This window comes from Vulpes vulpes, chromosome 13 (assembly GCF_048418805.1).
Source record: "Vulpes vulpes isolate BD-2025 chromosome 13, VulVul3, whole genome shotgun sequence".
Taxonomy (NCBI): Eukaryota; Metazoa; Chordata; class Mammalia; order Carnivora; family Canidae; genus Vulpes; species Vulpes vulpes.
In genome coordinates this window covers 35,402,121-35,418,390 of record NC_132792.1, presented here as the reverse complement: position 1 = coordinate 35,418,390, position 16,270 = coordinate 35,402,121, and the positions used below count along the sequence as shown (strand labels likewise).

Below are 16,270 nucleotides of genomic sequence, written 5' to 3'. Positions count from 1 at the left end.
AGTGTGCCAGGGTTCCCTTTTTCATAAAGGATTGTTTTAGGCTGATTGCAAGTATTTGTGGCCTTCATTGAATTCAGTCATGAGGGAAAACCTACAAACCTCTTCCTACATCCATTTTGAGGAAGAGCAAACTACCCCCAGCACTTGTGTGATGACAGAGGGGCCTCTATTATTATACCACCTCCAGGGTGATTGGTTTGGAAAGCTTTCCTTCTCTTTCTCTTTTTTCTTCCAAAATACGCTGCATCAAGAAGTCCAAGTTACCGCTAGAAATCATCCTGATAACAGTTTTAAAATGAGTAGTAAAATAAAGTTCACAGACAAGTATCTGGTACCTTCATTCATATTTAAAATACAATTTTAAAAACTTGGCCATCCTCTTTTCTTTGTATTCCTTGGTGTACCCTGTTTCCCTAGATTTCATCTTGTTTTTCTTTCTTCCATAACTGATTCAGGAATTCTCCCTTTGGAGGTGACTGTGGGTGGTCCTGAGAGCTGACCCCAGCCCCTTGATCCATAATTCAATTTTAACTTTTATTTTGTATTGAAAAAAAATGAGAGAGAGCTGTATATGCTCCCATTTGAGATCTTCAATGGAAAAACTGTGAATTTAGTCTGGCTGCCGGCATAGCACTAGTGGGGCTGCTGGAAAAAAAGAATCTGTAGCCCTTGGGACCTTCCAACAAGTGTGGCTGCTATGCAACTTGCCTATTGCTTAGTTTCAGTTCCCATTGAGAAGTTCAAACACGAGTGGTTCCTATTTTGACTCCTTCCCCCAGTGGAAAGTATTAGACACTTAACAAAGTAGGCCATAAAGAATGAAATGCCTGAATAGAAAAGATGATAGAGGAAGTAAGTCAGGAAGGGGAAATTAATAGGTAAGAGGGGCAAGAATATCTCCAAGTTGATAAGAGAACATAAAAATGCCATGGGCTCCCGGCAACACAGAAGAGCAATTTTTTGGCTGAGGCCATTGCTTCATCTCTCCTATGTCCTCAAGTTTCTGGCCCACCTTGCGTCTCCTCCGGACTGTTGCAGTTGCCCTGCTACCTCCACACTCCACCCTTCCCCTCCTTTCCACACATTGCTGTCCTATACAGAGGGCTTCAGTGGCTACCTGCTGATTCTTCAAGCACAAATTCCTCCTCACTTAGTAAATCAGAGCCAGCCACAGTCTAGGTCTCTCTGACTTTATCCCTCACACTGGTTTGTCCTATTCCCTTTTCTCCAGCCATTCAAGACTATTAACTTTGCCCTTCGGCATACCTTCTGGCTTTCACATCTCCCGTTGTCCATTGTCCCCGTAAGCCCAGAAAGGAAATGTCCTCTTTGCCAGTGGAAATCCTGCGGTACCTCTAAGCCCCAGCTGCTTTCATGAAGCTGTCCCAATCATAGCAGCCTAGAGCTAGCCCTCCTTTCTCTAGACTCCTGTGCCATGTTGCACTCCTCCTAGCGCCTCTTGTTATTTATTGGTGCATCTTTATTTTCCCTGTAAGATAATAAGCTCCTTGCAAGACAGAAAACACGGCTCTTCCTCCTCCCTTCCCCCGTAGTGGCTAGCATATCAGCTCCCTTATAGCAACTGAGTGAAAAATTATATGGATGAATGACAGAAAGAAATTGCATGAGGATCAAGTAGTATGACATGAATTTCAAATTGTTATGCCTGATCTTATAGTTCCTTCAGTATAGAAATAAAAATACATATAGGAGCATTTGTTTTTAAATGGGGACTGTTTGGTACCTGTAGCAGTGAAATTTTATCATTTGGTTCAACAGAATAGAACTCTCATACTCAGTTGCGGTGCATGAGTATCAGTGCTGGTGTCTGGTACCTGAGTCAGTCATGCTGTGGGAAGGAGGAGCGAAGCAGTGCCGGGCCATCTCAGTTCCTGTCTGTAGATTTTCTCTCTTAGGAATGCAATTCCTTTCCTAATAAATTTTTATATACATATATATATTAAAAAATTGCTATTTAGATGCTTTGAACAGTAGACCGAACATTACAGATATTCTAATGGTGATGCATATGGGGGAGAAGTGTAATGTTTTTCTCCCACCCAACTTTTCTGTGTGAACTAAATCCAGATGTATCTGGATTTTCATAATTCAAAGAAAATATCTATGCCAACACTTTGAGAACAAATAGCTGCCAAGTGAAACCTGACAGTATATTCTTTAGTGTCATTGTCAGTTAAAGCTGTGTACACAGAGTGAGCAGCTACCTAAAACTGAGCTCATATGCAAATGTGAACACTCCTCAATTAAAATTACATTGTGTACATTAAACCTTTGTTTAGAAGCTGTGGAACTTTCAGGAAAAGTATAGCCAAGCTTGACCTTAAGTACCTTGCCTCATTATTTTTTTGTCATTTCCAGCTACTAGTCTCTCCAAAGAAAACAATTTTCTTGTTTCTTTTAGTTTTGTGTGTGCCCTGAGCTTTATTCCCAGTTGCTGCTACAAAAAAACTGAAATGGTTCCAAACACCACTATTACTTTTCTTTTTATTTTTCTCTGTAACTAATATTTAAAGATCAAAGATAACTCTGGTACTTTTATGTTGTGGAGCATATATAAGACCAAATTTTCCCTAAAGGTATTTGCTGTCCAGAATTTTTTTCCTTTTATTTTTTTTATTTTTTATTTTTTTTAGCTATTAGCTTTCTTTTCTAGAAATCATCTGAATGGTAGCTTTTTGATTTCACAGGGTCACTGGCAGTTGCATGGAGGAAGAACTAGAATGGGGCCATATGAAAAGCAGGGAGATGAGTTAGGAGGTTTTTTGGGGTTTTTTTTGTTGTTGTTTTTAAGGAGGTTTTAAAAAATATCTTGATAAGGTATTTTAAAACAAAACAAAAAAAAAACCCTTAACTTTCCATCAAAATCATATTGTGATGACTAGTGAAATGTTTTAATTTAGGCACTTTCTAAAGGCTCTTTCTAATGCTAAAACTGAAAAATGATCTTTCCATCAAAAGGCTTTTTTTATTATGATAATTCCCATGTATATTCTTAATGTATTTATTTTAAGGGCCTATTATGATAGCTCTCGTGTACAGTGTTTTTATAGTTTCTGTTAATTGGGAAAAGTTTCATATGATTAGCCTTTGGTTAATTCTTTTAAAAAATTATATATGATATCAAGGAAAATGGTGATTTTGTATATTATATAAACGTTTTTCCTAAAATGTCAGTTTTATTTTCTTATTCTTACTAATTGTATAGAATACTATTTATTTTCATTTAAACATCTATCCTAAATAAGCAGTAATTATTATGTTGTTTTGGAATACTTGTTCAGTTAAACTGATTTTCTTAGCTGCATTTCATAAGTAGGAGTAGAAAGAGAGAACATCTGATGATCATGAAAGAAATCTGAATATTACCAAAAGTGGCAATACTGTGTGAATAAACATGAATGTGAATCAGGAGTCAGGAGGCTCATTTGGTAAATGTTAAATACATGCTCCTGCTAGCAAAAGATAGAACAAAGACATTTTCTCATACATTCAAAATGTTGAAGGTAGTTCTAATATGATATATGTGATCTCATAAAGAGAATATATTGAATGAACTGCATCCTCAAAGGGCTATTTCATTCATTATCAACAGAAAAAATAAGGAATGGCAATTTAGGGTCAAAAATAATGCCACAAATGAAATTTTGCTTTAATTACTGACTCACCATAAGAAGGATTAAACTATCAGCCAAGACCAATGTTCTTTGATCTCACATTTCAACCTTCTTGTCCTCCAGATGAATGAAATGGTCTTTTCTCAAATGTTCAGCAGGCCTTTTACCATTTGATAGGACATTTATTTTTAAGAAGGTTTAAAATGTGATCTGGAAAACCACATTGACTCTCTGTGACATATTTGCTATTCTTAGCTTGGTTGAATAAGCTGGAAGTGGATGAATAATGCAGGTTAGAAAGAAAACAGATGCTAAATATTACAAATAAGAAGGTTTTCCAGCAATGAGACTTTCATTTTAGGACTAGATTTTTGTTGGCACTTTTGGCATTATGATGATTATTGTTTTTCTCTCCAGCTGTTACACATCTGTATTGAAGGTTGGGGCAATTGGCGCTGGTCAGAGCCCTTCAGTGTGGACCATGCAGGGACATTTATTAGGACTATCCAGTACAAGGGTCGGACTGCTTCACTCGTCATCAAGGTTCGGCAACTCAGTGGAGTGCAAAAACAGGTGAGTTCCTTGTGTTCATGCCCCACACAGCTTTTAATTATTTCACATAATGAAGCAAAACTTAGAGAAATGAAATAATTAATAATTAGAAAAACCATGTGATTTATTAATTAGAAAAACAGTGATATGCCTATGTACGCTTACTACTACCTTGCAGGGGAGCACTTCAGAAGTGCTTGTTGATAATCCTGAGGATGATGATGACTTCAAACCCTTTGTCCCACATCTTTTACAACAGCTGCTAACGAGCAGTAAAATTTACTGATTTTAGTTTCACCTCTCCTCCCTGTCACCACCTACCTTCTGGTAGAGGTGCTAATGAGCTGTGAAATAGCCAAAAGGCCTTTATTAAGAAGGAAAAGAAGCACAGGGTGTTGGGGACTCTGGATAACCCAACAGTGGATAAGTTGGTTCTCATACATGAAAGAATAATCTTCCAGAAAGTGTTGTGATACCTCCCATGACAGAGTGGGCCTGGGTCTCCAGCAAGCTTTCTTTTCCTAGGAGTTAATATTAACTGCAGTAAAAATTCACTACAGTCTAACTCTTGGCATATAAAACCTCAGCTCTCAGCACATATTTTTACGTATTTTATAAAACTTCCTTTTGGCTGTTTTTGAAGTTCTAAGACTGCAAAAGGGGAAAAAAGTATTTGACACTTTTTTTGTGTTCTTAAGATGTGAAAATGTGGTTTTTAAAAGATGTTTTTCAAGCATGGCGCATATGACAAGAGTAGAAAGAAAAAAAGGAAGCATTAAAATCTGAAAACTGGCTTCACTGTACACATAATAACTGGTTTTGTCATAAGAGTTTTAACATACACATCTGCATCTGGATTGTAACAGTCTACCCAGAGCTTATGTGAACTGAGGACATGATAGAAACAGCCCTCAGTCCCTGGAAAAGGAAAAGGGGAGCTTTTCTTATCAAGTAGCGTGGGCTAGTCCGTTGCTGTGTGCCAAGGGGCGAACAGGAAGCAACTGGTGAGGTAAACAGTAGGACCTGTACCATATACGTTCTTGGTCTGCACCTAATCAGGGAGCTGGACTTCATGTTCTCATTATTGTGGGCAACAGAGGTAAAAAGAATATAGCAGAAGAGTCTTCCCAGTGAACTGACTACCCTTAAGTATTTATTGAGTGCCTGCAGTAGAACAGAGTAAAATGAAAGATACTATGTGACACAGTCTTTGCTCTTAAATTGCAAATTTATATAAACCCAGCAGTAAATACAACTGACAGCAAGTGTGAAGGGAATTTAGAGGTTTTGCTAAGAAGATATGACTCAATTTGGGCTTTGGAAAACATGTAGAATTTGAATTATGAGAGTACATTCCAGGTAGGCAGTGTAATATAAAGATAGGAATATGGGACAAATGGGTCTTACTGGGACTCATGATGGGAGCAGCCTAGCTAGTGTGAGTGTTGAGCTACAAAGTCATAAGAGCAAGACGTGCCACTGACATTAATCTGCCTGCAGAACTGTCTTACCTGGGTATCTTCTCAATAAATATCTACCCAATTAATACATTCTGGTTTTCTGATTCTGACACTCATGGTCTTTCAAGAATGCCTTATCCACCTTCCCACTTACCAGCATTCCTAAGAAATGGTCATTCAGCATCCGTTTGACTACTCCAGATGATGAGGCTTATTTACTCACATGACAGCCTTTTCTATAATTAGTAATTTCCAGCTATAAATGAAGCTCTTTCCTAATTTTGAACACAAATCTCTCACCATTCAGTCACTTTTTACCACTCATCAGAACTTGTGAGATGTATGCAACAACACATACATCACATTCCCTTGTGGTGGAAACTAAGTTATCTCTCCTCTGTAATTACAACCCTTCAAAAACACAAGGGAAGCTGGGGTGCTTCTCCTTAGCTTCCTTTTCCTTAGGCCAGTGGTTCTCAAATTTGCATGTAAATCAGAATCACCTGAAGAGGCTTGTTAAAACATAGATTGTTAGGACCCACCCTCAGAGTTTCAGATTCAGTAGATTTTGGGTGTAACATGATAATTTGCATTTCTTACAAATTCTCAAGGTGATACTGATGCTACTGGTCCAGGGGTCACACTTTGACCACCATGTCTCTGGTCTAAACTTTCCCAATTCATTCAGCTCTTTTGCATATGGTTGCTAGAATAGTTACCAATTAATAGAATGGCAGGAGATCACTCTATGGATAAAGGACTTACATGGTATACCTTGGTGGTTAAGATCATAGCCAATCCAGCTGCGTATTTCCTTGCTAGCTGTGTGATCTTCAAGTTATTCAACCTCTTTGTGAATCAATTTCCTGATCTGTGAAATGGGGATAGTAATAGTGCCTTTGTCACAAAGTTAGTGTGAGATTTAAATGAGTTTGTATATGTGAAGTGCTTAACAATAGTGCCTGGGCCCACTGTCATAACTCAATAAACTATAAGTACAATAATGAAATATTCCCAGGCCTACGTAACATTGGTTGGACTTTGTTGTTACAGTAGTACCTCCTGGGGCTCGTGGCTCAGTCAGTTAAGCATCTGACTTTGGCTCAGGTCATGATCTCAAGGTCCTGGGATCAGCCCTGCCTCTGGCTTCATGCTCAGAGGGGAGTCTGCCTTCCTTCCCTTCTTCTGCCCCTCCCCCAACAAGTGCACTTGCCCATGCTCTCTCTCCTCTCAACTAAATAAATAAAATCTTAAAAAAAAAAAAATAGTGCCTCCTTCTTGCATAGATACTATGTACTATGTATCTTCAAGGAATAATATTAAATTTCAGGGATAAATCAGTATATACCTTGCTCCTAAGCAGATATTACACATTGCAACAGTATACCATACATCAGAAAAGTTGGCCACTTTTCATGTCTTGATTAAAAATTCTCACAGAGGGTATTATGCTGAGTGAAATAAGTCAATCGGAGAAGGACAAACATTATATGGTCTCATTCATTTGGGGAATATAAAAAATAGTGAAAGGGAATAAAGAAGAAAGGAGAAAAAATGAGTGGGAAATATCAGAAAGGGAGACAGAACATGAAAGACTCCTAACTCTGGGAAACGAACTAGGGGTGGTAGAAGGGGAGGTGGGTGGAGGGTGGAGGTGACTGGGTGATGGGCACTGAGGTGGGCACTTGACGGGATGAGCACTGGGTGTTATGCTATATGTTGGCAAATTGAACACCAATAAAAAATAAATTTTAAATAAATAAATAAATAAATAAATAAATTTATAAGAAAAAATAAATAAATAAAAATAAAAATAAAAATTCTCACAGAGGGCAGCCCAGATGGCCTAGTGGTTTAGCACCACCTTCGGCCCAGGGTGTGATCCTGGAGACCTGGGATGGAGTCCTGCATCCGGCTCCCTGCATGGAGCCTGTTTCTCCCTCTGCCTGTATCTCTGCCTCTCTTTCTCTCTGTGTCTGTCATGACTAAATAAATAGAGTCTTTGAAAAAAAAAATTCTCACAGAATGTTACTAACCTTTTTTTCCCCTTGACTATAAGAGATTTCCCAGGTCTAAGATTTATTACCTAATATCTTCGGCAAATTTGTTAACCTTTCTGTGCCTCATATTCCTTTTACAAAAGAAACCACCCAGTAAATATTAGTTCACTGTTATTTTTATGTTAACTATTCTAAAATATTTCTGAGAACAGAGGAAAGTCTAAAGTAGAAAAGAAAATTACCCTATTTCTCCCACCCAAAGATAAATACTGTTACTACTTTGGTATATTTTTTCTACTCTTTTTTTCTGTGTATTTTTTAAACAACGTGAAATCTGGTTATAATTAGTTTTTCAACTTCTTTTTTTCATTTAACATTATGTGATGATTATATTCTAATGTTATCTACAATTCCTGAACTATCTTTTTTAATAGTTGCATAATAATTTGCCATATGGTATGCTGAAACATATTTAGACATCCCCTTCTTGCTGCACTTTTAGATAATTTCCAATTTGTTGCCATAATACATCTTTAAGTAAATATCTTTGTGAATACATATGTATATCCAAATGTCTATATATGTCCTAAAGTAATTTGCTGTAAAATTCAATTACCTGGGCATTCCTGGTGGCACAGCGGTTTAGTGCTGCCTTCAGCCCAGGGTGTGATCCTGGAGACCCAGGATCGAGTCCCACATCAGGCTCCCTGCATGGATCCTGCTTCTCCCTCTGCCTGTGTCTCTCTGTGTCTCTCATGAATAAATAAAAATAAAATCTTAAAAAACAAATTCAATTACCTGAGCAACAATGTGAATCTTTTTATGGTGCTTGATATATCTCCCAAAACTAAAAAGATGTAGTTAATTCTTTAACCAAAATTCATGGTTTTGTGTCACCAGATTCCTGTTACGGCTACATTAATCCTTTAAATAACTAACTATATATATTTGTCCAAAACATCTACTGACTTTCTGAATTGCCTGCTTCTCCCTCTGCCTATGTCTCTGACTCTCTCTCTCTCTGTCTTTCATGAATAAATAAATAAAATCTAAAATTCATATATATATACACATACATATACAATACACACACAGATATTAAGGCCTCTGGTACCAAATTGCATTTCAGGATTTCCAAATGTTATTTGTACCATTGAATGTTGAAAAGTTCTTTTCTATAGGGAACTCCCTTTCACACTTGTCTCTGCTTGTATCCTGTTATAATAAATGTTCTTATAAAAAAAAGTAGAATGCAGCCAAACAAGAAAGGACTTTTCAGAAAGCAATAATGGAAACATAAGCCACCCTCCCATTGCATTTACTTTTTTTGAAAGAAGTGGCATCTCCCACAGGAACTGGCAAAATCCATTTTCCATTCCTATTGCCATGGAAGACACATACACACATACACACAATATTTATACTTTGAGTTTTAGCATTTATTGTCATAGCCAAATGAGATTGGGCTCTAAATTAGGGCCATTTAAAAAACTTAGCAGAATAGTGAAAAGTGGAACAGAAACGGTAATTCATGTTAACCTAGAAGGAAGCAAATGGAAAATGGTTTGTACTGAACCCAGGTAATACTGAAAGGTTCAGCAGACCACCAGCTTCAAAACAACTGCTGCATATATCAAAGTTGTGAAAAATCTTTCTCGTCTTTCAGTTGGATTTAATTTTTTATTGTCAGGGTAGATTAACTCAAATTCAGATTAGCTCCAGTTAAAGTGCATCAGAGACACAGGATTTCCTCAATTAGCCAGTTTGGGAAGGAAGATAGGAATCACGGTTTCAGAAGAGCTTCATGGATTCCTGCCTCTCTCACATCTTGGCTCCTTTTCTTCTACCCCACCTGGGCTGGGAAATTTGCAATAAACCACAGCTGCCTAATTTCCAAGGCCCATTTGGGGAGGTGAGTGTGTGCAGCCCCCTTATGGTACCTTAACTGCATTAACACACCCTGGGGTAATGGAGAACTGGGTAATGTGCTCCTGCGCAGTGAGGTTTGGTTATCTTGTGCCCTGCCTTTGCTATACCCCTGTTGTTTCCCCAATTCAGTGAAAATTTCTCACTGAATTTTCATACAAAATTTTTCAAGAACTTTGTACATTACACAGCTACCCATGTGCACACATTGACTTCCACATTTCCCATCCCCTCATTGAGGAAAGCTCTACCACTCTAAAAACTTAAATGTACATATGTATGTATGTATATATATCTGTATCTTTATACATACACTTTTAATCAGGGCTAAGATATCATTTTCCAGTGCATCTGGTGCTCTGGAGCTATTCTTTAATATCACTATTCTTCTTGGCACTGATCTAATAAGAGTTCTGAAACCTGCTAAGTAAAATCATATGTGGAAATCTTCAATACACATCTTTGTGGCTTTGGGGAAAGAGGAGAATTAGTGTGAAACCTGGAAATGTGTATTAAAGAGAAACCCTACATTAAAAAAAATTAAGTAGCTGTCTTCAACTGATAAATTAACCTTGAAGTTCTAACCGTAATTTCCAAAATAAAAGCATTGTAGGTGTTGCCACTTTGAAGAAAAGCAGACATGGCTCTCACTGAACCCTGCGTGGGAGCACCATTCCGAGGAGGAGCCATTTTGGATTTTCCTTCATCTAAGTAGCCTTCCCTCCCTGGCCACTTTTAAGGGTTTTCTTTTTTATCAAATTTGAAAGCCTATTTAACAGGCTTTATAGTTGAAAATGAAACTATAAAAACCCACCAAGAGAATCCTTGTCTTTAGACAAAGTGAGTCCCAGATGGTTGCAGAGATTCTGTGGTTTCTCTGAGAGACAGCAAAATTCTCTCCTAAATCTCATGGGGCCCAAAGGTTCTGAAGCAAAAGTAGTGAGCACACATTGCCAGGGCTGGGAACATCAAGAGGAAGAACAGAATTAAATACTGCCTCAGAGCTTTCCCATGTTTATTTAAAGTTAGGCGATGCTAAGGCCTCCTAAGAGGCCTAGTAACCTCCAACATATGCTAAAGAAGAGCTTGCCTGCTAACTTAGGACTCATGGTTCAGTTGTCTTCTGTGTTTGTTATTGAAAAAACATTGTTTTAAAAGATTATAATGGCCAGAGTGCCTAGGAGTAAGGTAGCAGTTAACCACAGCTTGGTTTTTACAGATGTGCTTCTCTAAAGAAAATTCAAAGGAATAGATAGTTGGAAAATAAATAAAAAAGTGGGATCCCTGGGTGGTGCAGCGGTTTGGCGCCTGCCTTTGGCCCGGGACGCAATCCTGGAGACCCGGGATTGAATCCCACATCGGGTTCCCGGTGCATGGAGCCTGCTTCTCCCTCTGCCTGTGTCTCTGCCTCTCTGTCTCTCTCTCTGTGACTATCATGAATAAATAAATAAAACCTTAAAAAAAAAAAAGTGCTGAACTTCACTGTTCAACTAAAGGGTTGAAACAATAATAACAATTTTTGGTCTATCAATCTAGCGGGGGATCCCTGGGTGGCGCAGCGGTTTGGCGCCTGCCTTTGGCCCAGGGCGCGATCCTGGAGACCCGGGATCGAATCCCATGTCGGGCTCCCGGTGCGTGGAGCCTGCTTCTCCCTCTGCCTGTGTCTCTGCCTCTCTCTCTCTCTCTGTGTGACTATCATAAATAAATAAAAAAAAAAAATTAAAAAAATCTAGCGGGTTTGTTTGGGATAAATAGTTCATAAATAATCATATTTATTTGTTTAAATAATAGGTTACTTACAATAATATTTACAAAGTACTTTTAATATCACATAGGAAAACTTATCCTAATGGAATAAATGGAAAACACCTAATGGGTGTTTTCAGTTTGAAGTAAAAAAATAAGCTTTTTAATCTTCATAGTTAAGTCAATGAGGCAGATACTCTTATTGTATATATATATATATATATATATATATATATATATATATATATTCTCTCATAACATCTTCCATGACAGACAAGAAGCAGGGCTTTCTTTTCTCAAATTGTCTCCCTTATCAAGAAGTAAAATCTTTCTCAGAGCCGTTTAGCAGTCTTTTCATATCAAAGAGCAAGCACCCCCATGTTCACCCCTAAAGTGATCATTGGCAAAATGAGAATGGAATTACAAGGATTAGTTTGTACCAATTATGACACAGACTCTGGAGGCCATAGAGATGGCCACCTTTCCTGAATACTTTGCTGCTTTTTGAGACCTAAAACAAATCTCCCTATTAACTGAGGAGGAAGAGGAATCACTTCTTTGGAATGGAACCGGTGGCATCTGCCACTACATTTGCATTATGATGGGCAGTCTTTATTCTATTTTTTATAGTTTCTAGATTTTCTTAATTAGTAGATAATAATTTCATGAAAAACAGACCTTCAGAGTGATTATCAACACAGACTCTGGTCCAGAGAGTCTGGGTAACATCAGGCAAGTTATCAAACATCTCCATGCCTCTGTTTTTTCCTTGTTAAGTTGACAAGTCATAATAGAACCTATTTTATATGGTTGCTGTGAAGATGAAAGTTAATTTGTAAAAGTGCTTTGTATTGGGATGTGTGTGTGTATATTCCTACATGTACATGTACATGCATATGTATGCAGAGAAAAAGAGGGAGAGATTTATTTTAAATTGCCTCACATGATTGTGGAAGCTGAAATCCAGAAAAGCTACTGTGGGTTCCAGCCTGAAAGCTAGCAGTCTAAAGACCCAAGAGGAGCTGATGTTTTTTAGTCTATGTCCAAAGGCCAGGAAAGACCAAAATCTCAGTTCAGTCAGGGAGGAAAAAACCTTCTTAAATAGGCTCATTGTTCTTGTCAAGTCTTCAGCTGACAGGATGAGGCCCACTCACATTAGGAAGGGTACTCTGCTTTACTCAGTTTACCAATTCAGATGTTAGCTTCATCTAGAGGCACCTTCACAGACACACCCAGAATAATGCTTGACCATAGGATCTGTACAGCCTGTGGCCCTTTCAAGTCGACACATAAAATTAACCATCACATGCTTAGACCTGTAAGTAAAACACATATATATCAAGGTGTGTATGTGATTACTATTTTTATAATCTGGGGGAAAATATTACAAATAAGAAAACCCACTCCGTCAAAGTCCTCTGTTTTCCAGTCATGGTGAATATTTGTATTACAGAAAAATACACTGCATAGGAATAAATTGTTCATTATCTTTTCAATTTCAACCAATTTAAGAGACATTTCTTAATGCCTACTGTGAACTGTACTCTTAGCTGGATGAAAAATTGGGTGACCCATGGGTTTAGTAGATCATTCTGTGTGTTTTACAAAGACACGGGCTTCTACTCTCTTGGGAAAACCAGAATGAAATAAACTATAATTAGGTATCCGACTTAAAAGTTGTCTGTATTATCAGTTTATAAAGTGATCTCTTATTGCATAAGACTGTGAGAAACCCCTGGAAACCAGCCTTAGAAATGGATAAATCACAATTGGCCTGTCAGCCACCAGAGCTGAAGTCTTGTTCTCAATCCCTATCCTTTTTGCCACATCCTGTGACATCACTGACTGCCACCTTCTGGTGGGTCTGTTCTCTTGGGGCTTCAGCTTCCCCTGGTTTACCTCCACACTCCTTTGCCTCTTCTTCTCTGCCCATTCCACAGCTTCTGTGCCCCTAAATCTGCCCCTAAACTGTTGGTCAGTTGCTGGTTGAAGCCTCCACTTCTTTTCCTGGTCAACTATTTTCACTCTGTGCACATTTACAAGGCTTTCATTCCATTGGTCTCTAATCTCCAGCCCACCTCCCCCTCAGGCACACAACCAGTATTTCCAGCTGGCCGTGGACCCTACCATGTGCCTGTCCTTTGAGTTCATGAAACCTGAATTGATGAAACTTTATCTATTTATCATCTTTTAGATTATCATCTGTGGAAGACAGATCATTTGTAGTTACTTGTCTCAAAGCATAGAACTCAAAGTCGTTCAGCATTACATCAGTCAAGATGGACAAGCTGTGATTCGAGAACATTTTGACTGCCTCACAGCCAAACAGAAATTGCCTTCATACATACTAGAAAACAGTGAACTGACAGAGTTATGTGTGAAAGCCAAAGGAAATGAAGATTGGTCAAGAGACGTGTGCTTGGAATCTAAGTCCCCCGAGTACAGCATTGTCATTCAGGTATGAGAAGTAGTACATTTGGGAATTGAGCAGCTTTAAAATTAAAAATTTCTCATTATGCCATTATTCAGTATGGTGCTGTATTTAAAAAATGACCTGTACAAAAGGGGACATCTGAAATAAGATAAAAAGACTTTTAATATTTCTTCTTGAGTGGTTTCCTCCCATCCCACGACAATACGGTTGTTGTATCAGTCCCAGTAGTTTTTAGAGTCAAGATGCTACCCCTCTCAGGTGGAGGCAGGTTCTATCTTGAGGAAGATCCTTATGTGCCAGGGCTTGGGGTGGAGGTGCAAGGGGACATGATAGGGAGTGGTGTCCTTACCTCTTGAGAATTTTTGCAATGGTCTGTTCCTTTTTCATCTCTTCCTCATGCTCTGCCATCATCATTTTCCTTCCCACAACAGACAGATCCTCCCCGCCATTCTCCCACCCGGTCTCTATCAACCTCTCCTCACACAAACCCCTTTGTTTTTAAGAAAACATTGGCCTCATTGACTCACTGTACATTCACTATATGCCATAATGAAGCCTGGTTTTGCTTATTCTCTGTTTTTAATGGCTTTTTTTTCTATAACTTTAAATGTTTTTAATCCTCCAAACTGACATTATATCTGTTCCTTGTTCTGATTAGTTAGGAAACTGTTTAGTGTTTCATAGAAGCCTTTTCTACCTCATGTGCAGGTACCATCTTCAAACAGCTCCATCTTTTATGTCTGGTGCACAGTTTTGACATTAGAACCCAACTCTCAAGTGCAACAACGAATGGTGAGTGCTTTCCAATTCTAAAATATGGTATATGACTCTGACCTTTCCTGTTCTGAAATAAATTAAGGTCAGAGTGACCCAGGGAAGAGATTTATTACAAGTTTGTTTCAGCATCAAACAGCTGGAATACTGCAACAAAGCAAATATGAAAGTGATTCTGTCCTTTTATTTTTATAGATTGTGTTCAGCCCTCTTTTTATCATGAGGAGTCATCTTCCAGACCCCATTATCATACACTTGGAGAAAAGGAGTCTGGGATTGAGTGAAACACAAATTATTCCAGGAAAAGGACGAGAAAAACCACTGCAAAACATAGAACCTGACCTTGTGCATCACCTAACATTTCAAGCAAGGTACTGGAAAAGTCCTCACATTTTCTTAACAGAGATTCAGTAGAAAAGCAACCTTGTACTGTTGAGGGGAAGAAAGAGGATATTTTTTTGTATGATGTCTTATGAGAATGTTATTTTAAATTGCCCTGCCTAGTGTTTTATTATCCTCTTCAATAGTTTTGAATAAAATTAAGCTTCTGTAATTAAACTTAGATTTAAAAGCAAGAGGGATTGGAAAATTTAATTGACACATAATTTCTCTCATGAAAAAAGAGATGAATAGAACTCTTACCCAAGCATGTGGGGGACGGGGACAGGGAGAAGGGGCAGGGCCCAGGTCATCCAAAAACAGTGTCACTGGTCCCTAAATCAACAAAAATTAGCCCAATGTCCCAGAAGGTATTGGTCTATATAATACATCTATAGTTTGATTTTTTTTAATAAATTATAGACCACTTTAGAAACCTGATATTTTACTCCTGTTTTTTTCTTTTCCATTTCTTAGAGAAGAAGATGATCCTTCCCACTGTGCTGTTCCCATCTCAACATCCCTCATTAAGCAAATAGCCACTAAGATACACCCTGGAGGCACAGTTAATCAGATCCTTGATGAATTCTATGGGCCAGAAAAGTCCCTTCAACCCATGTGGCCCTATAATAAAAAGGATTCTGACAGGTAATGCTCTCTAGCAGTCCTTTTCTACAAACATTTCTCAATATTAATAAATAAATGACCATTCACCAAAATGTTAGATACCATAAGAGGTGTTTTTAGGGATCCCTGGGTGGCGCAGCGGTTTGGCGCCTGTCTTTGGCCCAGGGCGCGATCCTGGAGACCTGGGATCGAATCCCACATCGGGCTCCCGGTGCATGGAGCCTGCTTCTCCCTCTACCTGTGTCTCTGCCTCTCTCTCTCTCTCTCTCTCTGTGACTATCATAAATAAAAAAAATAAAAAAAAGAGGTGTTTTTAAAGATTGATTGACTTATTTTAGAGACACAAAGTGAGAGCGGACGAGGGGAGAAGCAAAGGAAGAGGGTGAGGGAGAATCTCAGGCAGACTCCCCACTGACTGTAGTGTCTGACACAGGGCTCGATTCTAGAACCCTGAGATCATGACCTGAGCTGAAATTAAGAGCCAGCCACCTGACTGAGCCACCCAGGCACCCCAAATGGTGTTCTTAAAAAGAAGATATTTGCATGCATCTATCAGATTCTGACCTTTTATCATCTGGGTAGATATATTTTATGGACTGCTTTACTCATAATTTAGAACATAATTGCATGAAAAGTTTCTCGTGAATGCAAATTCAGCATTGGATGATTCTAGCGTGAAGAGGTGTCATACAAGAGCATTGTGTGTCTGGAATCCTTAAACATATTTCATGAATACTG

General features: G+C 38.5%; 1 protein-coding gene across 17 annotated transcripts in view; it reads left to right on the top strand.

Annotated features, from left to right (window-relative positions):
- The window catches only part of VPS13B (vacuolar protein sorting 13 homolog B), a 727,825-nt gene that overhangs the window by 662,114 nt on the left and 49,441 nt on the right, over positions 1-16,270 (top strand). For all 17 annotated transcript variants that reach the window (XM_072734208.1, XM_072734211.1, XM_072734207.1 and 14 more), the window contains 5 exons: positions 4,053-4,208; positions 13,514-13,777; positions 14,462-14,545; positions 14,723-14,898; positions 15,383-15,553. In XM_072734208.1, coding sequence (XP_072590309.1) covers positions 4,053-4,208; positions 13,514-13,777; positions 14,462-14,545; positions 14,723-14,898; positions 15,383-15,553 — 851 coding nt within the window. The remainder of the gene's footprint in view (positions 1-4,052; positions 4,209-13,513; positions 13,778-14,461; positions 14,546-14,722; positions 14,899-15,382; positions 15,554-16,270) is intronic.